Source organism: Clinocottus analis, unplaced genomic scaffold, assembly GCF_023055335.1.
Source record: "Clinocottus analis isolate CAN_PGR_092001 unplaced genomic scaffold, fCliAna1.0.p SCAF_37, whole genome shotgun sequence".
In the NCBI taxonomy this organism is placed as follows: domain Eukaryota; kingdom Metazoa; phylum Chordata; class Actinopteri; order Perciformes; family Cottidae; genus Clinocottus; species Clinocottus analis.
In genome coordinates, this window is record NW_027176120.1 from 113,782 (window position 1) to 123,169 (window position 9,388).

Below are 9,388 nucleotides of genomic sequence, written 5' to 3' on the forward strand. Positions count from 1 at the left end.
AACTGTGTTCTGGGGCTTCATTGCTGCAGCGTCGACCTGAACAACAAAAACATATTTTGTTTACAGCCAGGGAGCAGTTTTAGTGGAAGAGTCTGCGGCCTCTCGTATGTTCAGCTCCCCAGGGGAGGCTGGACTTCTTGGTGGGATCCAGAAGTTCCTAGAAATCAGGAAACGCTCCTCCTCCTCCTCTTCCTCCTCCTCCTCTTCGCCTTAAGGAGCAAACACTTCGACCCCCAACACAGACCTCACTGTCAACGTCCTGTTTCAAACCACGCACATTCCCACAAGCCAACATGTGCCAGCTCCTCCACCTCCTCTTCATCCTCCTCCTCCTCCTCCTCCTGCCAGCCCGCGTGCAGAACAAACATGGCCGTGAGGGCGACGGCGAGGCTGTTTATGTCACCTGGATAAAGAGCGTCTGTGTTTATTTATTTGCTACTGAGAAGTGAGTCGAGGTTTCATGTTGATGTTGTATTTTATGTAACGTTGGAGGCTTTGGCCAAGTTGAGTTGGGGCTGTGAGGCCGGGTCGGGTCGGGTCGGGTCGGGTCGGGTCGGGTCAAAGCAAAACGACTAAATGAAGTGACTCCACATTGCGGGTCAAACTTTATTGTTATGGGACATTAAAAGGGGGAAAACGTATCATCAGTTTGGTTAAAAAGCTGCTCCTGTTTCATGAAGCTGCAGCGAAACGGCCTGACCCGTTTGTGCGAGGCGCCTCCTACAGGTCAAGCAGAGGCATCACATCCACAGAGACCATGAGGGACGTCGGAGCCGGTTTCAGGTTTATTGGGCTCGTAAATGTGAAGCCCCGTCGGCGCCAGAAGGCTTTACATCTCACCCAAAGATCGCCTTGTTTCCTGCAGCTACTACGATCATAAATATAATACACAACATGAGGGCTTTAAATAATGAAGTTATTTTTGTTGCATCACACAAACAACAAACGTTTGCTTTTGCTGTGATTTATTGTCACGTTTTGAGGAGCACAACACGACACAGACAGATCCCGATACTGCAGAGGAGGAAAGGTTGATGCTTTGGCTGAACGTCGATCACTCTACCACAACGAAAAGAAGTACGGCACTGAACTTGGCGAGCGGTGCACACGTGCATTGACATTATGACTCTATACAGTTTATCCAACACCGTCCGGCCGCGAGGCGTCTACAAGCAGAGAGGAGCCGCTGTCCCTCTGGTCCTTTGTCTTGAAATCAAAACACAGAAAAAGTGCCAAAGAACATCGAACAGTTGGGAAATCTTAAAATCACCACACGACAACGAACTAAAGCGATTAAAGTTACAGTGCGCATCGATGGGAAACGACCTCGTGAGTCTACAATCAACACGTAGAAGAGCTCGGAGTGAGAGGACACGCGGCGGCGAGGTCGTTGCTGACCCGACAGCATCAACCCTCCACTGTGGTGAGTTTCCTCAGAGAAGTCTGGGAACACCCTGCGGGCTCAAATCCCCGACAGCGAGCGGCTGCAGATATGCGATGTGCACACACACCTCTGTCATCACGGCGGCTGTTGCAACACAGACGGCCGCAGCGAAGGAAACATCAGCGGTGAGCGTCCAGGTGAGGGGAAGGAAAACATCTCCTGTTTACATTCAATGTTTGCTCCTCTCGTGCTCACTGCTCGGTGAGCTGAGGACTCACTGCAGGAGCACAAGTTGTCCCCGAACAAAAGGAGGGAATGTGGATAAAAGCAGGCGTCGTGAAAAGAAAGCTCAGGTGGGCGATGATGAACACCATATGAAGGGGTTTATAACTCTGTGATGTACTCGTGAGCAGATACACACATTGATTAATGCAGCTAGAAGTCCTCCTACGGCACATAATGTAGTAAAACGCAGAACTAATAACACAAAATATGTCTTCGTAGGATGTTTGTACAGCTAAAATGTCCGTACAGCTGCGTACAACTACATTACAGCACGTCATCAACCATTTAGTTTACGTACTGCTTATGAATGGTCCTAAACGGAAATGTCACGGTTGTAATCGCAGTCCAGAAATATGATATTACAAATGGCTGCATGGCATTTATAGGATATGACATCATTCTCATGAGAACGGATCCCAGAGGCTCCTCCCATCGCACACAAAGATAAAAAAATAAAAGCTGATGTGATCCGTGGTTCAGACCGAGGCTCCAACAGAGACACAGAACCGGACCCATGCAGCGATGTGCAGGGTCCGCTTCACCTCCTGATGGTGCCGCGATGTCGACGCCTCCTGGTTGAGTCCTGTGACATGTGGCTGAGGGGGATGGATGGACGGTGAGTTGTGTTTACTGTGGATGCGGCGCCGGAGTCGTCGCGGCGCCGCTCAGGACTCCTCGTCGGTGGCGCTGGGGGAGCGCTCCTGCAGGAGAGACACGAGGGAACACGCTAGAACATCTACCACATGACACCTGAGAGGATGGAGCTGGTGGAAAGCTCCCTTCTCCGCGTGACGGCAGCTCAAAATATTCTCACTTTATGAAGCGATCAAACTTTTTTTACTTGATCTGAGCCTTAGAAATGTTTTCTTTCAACAAAAAACACATCCAATACGTCCCTGTAGACAAAACAACAGTGCACATGAATGAGAAACACACACACACACACACACACACACACACACACACACACACACACACACACACACGTTACCTCCTCCTGCTCGTCCTCAGAGTCGTCGTCGCTGACAACAGGTTTGGCTCTGGTGCGTCCGCTCCGTCTGCTGCTTCTCTTCCCTCGATCTCCACCTTTATCCTTCCTCCCCAGACGGATCTTCACTTTCACTGAGCGAGCTGGAGACACACACACACACACACACACACACACACACACACACACACACAGCGGGGGTAACCCGGTGTAACTGAAGGGAAACTTCGGTCATGAACTAAAACAGATGACATCATCCAATCGACACGCCGTCTCTCTTCACTCGGACACGTCGGCTTACATTCGGACTCTGATCCTTCCTCCGGCTCCTCGTCCTCTTCCTCGCTCTCCTCTCCCTCGCTCTCCTCCTCCTTCTCGACCTTTTGCCTCAGACTGGTGAACACCGACTGGAGGACGATGGAGTCTTCATAGATCTGCTCACGTGGAGGAAAACAGCCGTTTACAATCGACATCGAGTGCATAGAGGCAACAAAGGCGCTCGTAGAAATAACGTAGTGTTTTATGATGGAGGGGTTCATGCACCATGCAGGCGTCTGCTGGCCAATCACAAACAAGATGCATGCAACTATGTGTGTTTGATTTTATTGTCAATCAGATTATGTCAATATGTCTTTTTACACTAGCGTTCAAAGGTTTGAGGTCACTTAGAAATGTCCTTATTCTTCAAAGAAAAGTGTTTTTTCATGAAGATAACAGTAAATGAGTCATAAATCCCCTCTGTACATTGTTAATGTGGTGAAAGACTATTCTAGGTGTGAACGTCTGGTTCTTCATGAAATATCTACATCGTGTATAGAGGCCCATTTCCAGCAGCTATCAGTGTTCTGATGGTACATTGTGTTTGATCATGGCCTTAGAAGACTAATGGAGGATAGAAAACCCTTGAAAACCCTTGTGATGATGTCACACAGCTGAAAACAGCTCTGCTGGTGAGAGAAGCTCTAAAACTGTTCTTCCTTTGAGCTGGTTGAGGATCTGGAGCTTCACATTTGTGGGTTCATGAACTCTCAAAATGTCCAGAAGAAGAGAACGTTCATGTGAAACTCTGCAGTCTGTTCTTGATCTAGAAGTGAAGGATGTTCATGAGGGAACCTGAGGAGGAACTGAACATGTGTCTGTGTGACCTCAAGCTTCTGGACGCTCGTGTACGTCCACCAACAGCGAGCGAGCGCCGTCTGCAGGGCTCAAACTGAAGAAGACAGCGGGCGCTGATGAAGAGTCTCACCAGCGAGCCCTCCAGGTTGAAGGTCTGAGCGTTTTGGAAGAGCAGCATGACGTCTCTCTCCAGGTCGCCCAGGCTGCGGTAGCGATGACCCCGAATCCTCTCCTACAGCCAGAGACACAAAACACACAAGAGAATGGAAAATATTGAGCCATAATTGACTCTCTGGACGCTGCGTACGCGCTAAACGCCGTCGATTTAACCTTCGCTTCTCATCTGACCTTGATCTTCCTGAAGTCGACGGGCTTGCGGATCAGCTCGTAATACTCCGGCAGCTCTTTCCGAGACGGCAGCTGGATGAACACCTCGCTCAGCTGACGCCCGCTGGCGCTGCAGGAAATGACATCATCAGGATGAGACAGAAACCTTTTATATCGACAACTGAAAGCTGACTGAAACGCCTCTTTTCTTATTTAAACCTTGTGAGAGACAACAGAGAACTTTCATCATGACTCATCTTTGAATCATTATTTGTGTTTTAGCTTCAGAGTTCAGATGAACTTGCTAGTTTCTAATTGAAATGTTCGCTGTTGTGGAAAATGCATCGTGACTTATTTCAGTTTTTCAAGTCCAACATTCCTTCCTTTGGACCTCGTTGGCCAGAAACGAAGAACTGCCGTTCACATTTTCACAACAGCAATGTGTGCGTGTGTGTGTGTGTGTGTGTGTGTGTGTAGAAGCAGCAGGACCCAGGTGAGCTACCTGTCTTTATACTTGATGACGGCGTCCACGATCTTCCTCATCTTCTTGGAGAGGGCGGGGGGGTTGGGTGAGATTTTCTCAGCGGGCGGTCGTCCCCTCTTCCTCTGCCTCTTCCCGTCCTCGTCTTTGTCCCCTCGCCCTCGCCCCCCCGAGGACGAGGACGAGGGTCCGGGGAGGTCCAGGTCGCGGTCCCGCTTCCTCTTCCGGGTGGTCTTCTTGTGCCGCACCTCCTCCTCGATCTCCTCCAGCGTGCCCTCCTCTATCGCCTGGGAAGCACAGACTGCGGCGTTCAAACAAAAGGCGTTGCCGTCATGGAGATATTTGAACAGGTGAGTCTCTGGCCTCCTCCCTCCATCACCTTGAGCCACTGCTTCTCCGTCAGCGAGTCGCTGTAGTCCACCTCCTTCCGCTGCCGGGATCCGCGGCCGAACATCTTCTCCTCCTCCGCCTCGCAGGTCAGCCGCTCCACCTCGGCGTCGTCCTTCATGATCCAGGTGGGCAGCTCGTCCTCCTCCATCAGACGCGGTTTCCGCCGAGGGTTGCGGGCGTCCTCGCGGCGGCGGTCCAGGTCCATGCGCTGTGGGGGAGGAAGAGGGGAGGAGCCAGGAAACACATGAGTGGCGGCGAGTGCGTTACGTCTGCGTTACGAGCTGCGACGCATCCCTCCCCCTGAACGCTGACCATGAACTGGTCGAACTCCTCCTCGCTGCGGGCGATCATCTGGTTGACCGTCTCGTCGTCCGGCACCTCGTCCTCCTCCTGAACACACGCAGCACACGTGGGCACGCCGAGCGTTAAGCGCGCTCACTCGTTTAGACATGCAAAAAGAGTGTGTGTGTGTGTGTGTGTGTGTGTGTGTGTGTGTGTCCGGTGCACGCGCGCACACACGTTGAGGCGCAGACACACTTCCGGGCCCCAGACCTCGTCCTGCTCCTCGTGCTCCAGGATGGCCTGCAGGAAGGCCCGGCGCTCGTGGCTGGACGACTTCTGGTCGAACATGCCGGCCTGGATGACCTTCTGGTCCACGTTCAGCTTGTACTTGGCGGCGGCGAGGATCTTCTCCTCCACGCTGTTGATGGTGCAGAGGCGCAGCACGCGCACCTCGTTCTGCTGGCCGATGCGGTGCGCTCGGTCCTGAGCCTGCAGGTCCTGAGGGGGGAGGACAGAGGGAGGTAGGACACGAGGTAGGACATGAGGGAGGACACGAGGTAGGACATGAGGGAGGACATGAGGTAGGACACGAGGTAGGACATGAGGGAGGACATGAGGTAGGACACAAGGTAGGACATGAGGGAGGACATGAGGGAGGACATGAGGGAGGATGTGAGGTAGGACGTGAGGTAGGACATGAGGTAGAACATGAGGGAGGACACAAGGTAGGACACGAGGTAGGACATGAGGTAGGACACAAGGTAGGACATGAGGGAGGACATGAGGGAGGACATGAGGGAGGATGTGAGGTAGGACGTGAGGTAGGACATGAGGTAGAACATGAGGGAGGACACAAGGTAGGACATGAGGGAGGACACGAGGTAGGACATGAGGTAGGACATGAGGTAGGACATGAGGTAGGACACAAGGTACGACACGAGGTAGGACATGAGGTAGGACATGAGGTAGGACATGAGGTAGGACACAAGGTAGGACACGAGGGAGGACATGAGGTAGGACATGAGGTAGGACATGAGGTAGGACACAAGGTACGACACGAGGGAGGACATGAGGTAGGACATGAGGTAGGACATGAGGTAGGACATGAGGTAGGACACAAGGTACGACACGAGGTAGGACATGAGGTAGGACATGAGGGAGGACATGAGGGAGGACATGAGGTAGGACACGAGGTAGGACATGAGGGAGGACACAAGGTAGGACATGAGGTAGGACACGAGGGAGGACGTGAGGGAGGACATGAGGGAGGACATGAGGGAGGACGTTAGGTAGGACATGAGGGAGGACGTTAGGTAGGACATGAGGGAGGACGTTAGGTAGGACATGAGGGAGGACATGAGGTAGGACACGAGGTAGGACATGAGGTAGGACATGAGGGAGGACACGAGGGAGGACATGAGGGAGGACACGAGGGAGGACATGAGGGAGGACATGAGGGAGGACACGAGGGAGGACATGAGGGAGGACGTGAGGGAGGATATGAGGTAGGACACGAGGTAGGACATGAGGTAGAACATGAGGTAGGATGTGAGGGAGGACATGAGGGAGGACATGAGGGAGAACACGAGGTAGGACATGAGGTAGGACATGAGGTAGGACACGAGGTAGGACATGAGGTAGGACACGAGGTAGGACACGTCCAGGAGGTCAGAGACGCCACGACGGCACAGAAAAGAATCAACAATCAGAACACATTATGAATAGTTTTATGACTTATTAACTTCATAATTGCTGGTCACACTTTTCTTTATAAGGCTGTATTATAATTTCTAGAGTTGTGACACATTATCATCTTTCTGTAACACCTTATAAGCACTTTAATGATGCATTAGTCACTAAGTATTCATGGTTTGCACACAGTTTTGTATTTTTTGCATATTTTATTTACTTAAATCAAACAATGACTCCTCAAAGTAACTTCCAGTCACATTATAATGCAACAAACAGTGATTATAATGCATTATAAGAAGAGCACAATGTGCTCTGCACTTATTATGCACTGCGGTCCTCCACACAGCAGCTTCAACAGTCAGCTGTTGTGTCTAACCGGTGTGTGTTAGTAAAGACAGGTGAGCTCCTCACCTGGTGGGGGTTCCAGTCAGAGTCAAAGATCACCACGGTGTCGGCCGACTGCAGGTTGAGGCCGAGGCCGCCGGCTCTGGTGCTCAACAGGAAGATGAAGTAGTCTGACCCCGGCTCGTTGAACGTCTTCAGCAACATCCCTCTGTCATCAGCTTTTGTTGTGCCTGAGATGTGAGGGAGAGCAGGGAGGAAGGAGGAGGGAGGAGGGAGGAGAGAGGACAGAGGAGAGAGGAGAGAGGAGAGAGGAGAGAGGAGAGAGGAGAGAGGAGGGAAGAGAGGAGGGAGGAGAGAGGAGAGAGGAGGGAAGAGAGGAGGGAGGAGAGAGGAGAGAGGAGGGAAGATGGAGGAGGGAGGAGAGAGGAGAAAGGAGGAAGGAGAGAGGAGAGAGGAGGGAAGAGGGAGGAGGGAAGAGAGGAGAGAGGAGGGAGGAGAGAGGACAGAGGAGGGAAGAGAGGAGGGAGGAGGGAGGAGAGAGGAGACAGGAGAGAGGAAGAGGAGAGAGAGGAGGGAGGAGGAGGAGAGAGGAGGGAGGAGAGGAGAGAGGAGAGACGAGAGAGGAGAGGACAGAGGAGAGAGGACAGAGGACAGAGGAGAGAGGAGGGAGGAGGGAAGAGAGGAGAGAGGAGGGAGGAGAGAGGAGAGAGGAGGGAAGAGGGAGGAGGGAGGAGGGAAGAGAGGAGAGAGGAGGGAGGAGGGAAGGGAGGAGGGAGGAGGGAGGAGAGAGGAGAGAGGAGACAGGAGAGAGGAAGAGGAGAGAGAGGAGGGAGGAGGGAGAAGAGAGGAGGGAGGAGAGGAGAGGCAGGAGAGAGGAGAGACGAGAGAGGAGAGGAGAGAGGAGAGAGGAGAGAGGACAGAGGACAGAGGAGAGAGGAGGGAGGAGGGAGGAGGGAGGAGAGAGAGGAGGGAAGAGAGACGAGAGAGGAGAGAGAAAAGAGAGGAGAGAGGAGGGAGGAAAGAGGAAGGAGGAGAGAGGAGAGAGGAGGGAAAAGGGAGGAGGAAGGAGGGAGGAGGGAGGAGGGAGGAGAGAGGAGAGAAGGGGGAGGAGAGAGCAGAGAGGAGGGAGAGGAGAGGGGAGGGAGGAGAGAGGAGGGAGGAGAGAGGAGACAGGAAGAAGGAGAGAGGACGGAGGAGAGATGAGGGAGGAGAGAGGAAGGAAGAGGAGGAGAGAGGAGACAGGAAGGAGAGAGGAGGGAGGAAGGAGGAGAAGCACACAGAGGAAATGGAGGTGAAGGAGCAGCAGAGCGACACGAGGAACCAGGTTCCAGTCAGAAGGACTGAAGTTCTCAACCATCTGCAGGGAAACGCTCTCACCGTCCAGACGCAGGTACTTGAAGCTGCGGAAGGCGAAGTAGTCCTCCATGATGGTCATGAGCGTGGTCATCTGACAGAAGAGCAGCACCTTGTGGTTGGTGGCGTTCAGCTTGGGCAGGATTCGATCCAACACCTCAAACTTCCCGAAGCCCGATACAGGTCAGGGCTGCCGAAGAGGCAGACGGTGTGTGTCACGAGGGTTACTTTCAGGTGTGTGTGTGTGTGTGTGTGTGTGTGTGTGTGTGTGTGTGTGTCAACGTGGAGAGGACTTACCCCTGCACTATCCCACTAGAGAATCCTAAATGTTCAGAGAAAGATTCCTGCAAAAGCAAATCAAAAACAGATTTCCGTCGTTCAGTCAGACACAACGTTAAACTTCTTCTTCCTCTACTTCCTGTATTGCCATCTCCAAAGCCCTTCACAACGTGTGTGTTCACACACACTCTCACACACCGATGCAACCCGACTGAACCTCTCCGCCTCCGTATCTGCAAGCAGAACCTGAGGCAGCAGACGGCCAGAGGCTAAACGCTGCCGCGCTGCTCAGCCGTACCTCTATCTGCTGGAACATGTACGGGTGGTTGCAGATCTTCCTCAGCTGCATGATGGTGTTCATCAGAGTCTTTGTGCCTCCTTTTCCCTGGAGAACACAAGCAGAGCGAGCGACAGCTTGTAATCACACAAAGGGCTGGACGCTCCCTCCAGGCTTCAGGTCCAGCAG

General features: G+C 52.7%; 1 protein-coding gene across 1 annotated transcript in view; it reads right to left on the minus strand.

Moving 5' to 3' along the window:
* Nucleotides 1–600: 600 nt before the first annotated feature.
* LOC137799603 (transcription activator BRG1) overlaps nucleotides 601–9,388 on the minus strand; it is a 21,889-nt gene continuing 13,101 nt past the window's right edge. The window contains 13 exon segments of the mRNA XM_068596417.1: nucleotides 601–2,370; nucleotides 2,661–2,800; nucleotides 2,959–3,091; nucleotides 3,904–4,005; nucleotides 4,122–4,230; nucleotides 4,603–4,868; nucleotides 4,961–5,179; nucleotides 5,284–5,361; nucleotides 5,491–5,751; nucleotides 7,357–7,520; nucleotides 8,668–8,814; nucleotides 8,817–8,833; nucleotides 8,941–8,987. Of these exon segments, the coding sequence (XP_068452518.1) occupies nucleotides 2,335–2,370; nucleotides 2,661–2,800; nucleotides 2,959–3,091; nucleotides 3,904–4,005; nucleotides 4,122–4,230; nucleotides 4,603–4,868; nucleotides 4,961–5,179; nucleotides 5,284–5,361; nucleotides 5,491–5,751; nucleotides 7,357–7,520; nucleotides 8,668–8,814; nucleotides 8,817–8,833; nucleotides 8,941–8,987 (1,719 nt within the window). The 3' untranslated portion in view covers nucleotides 601–2,334.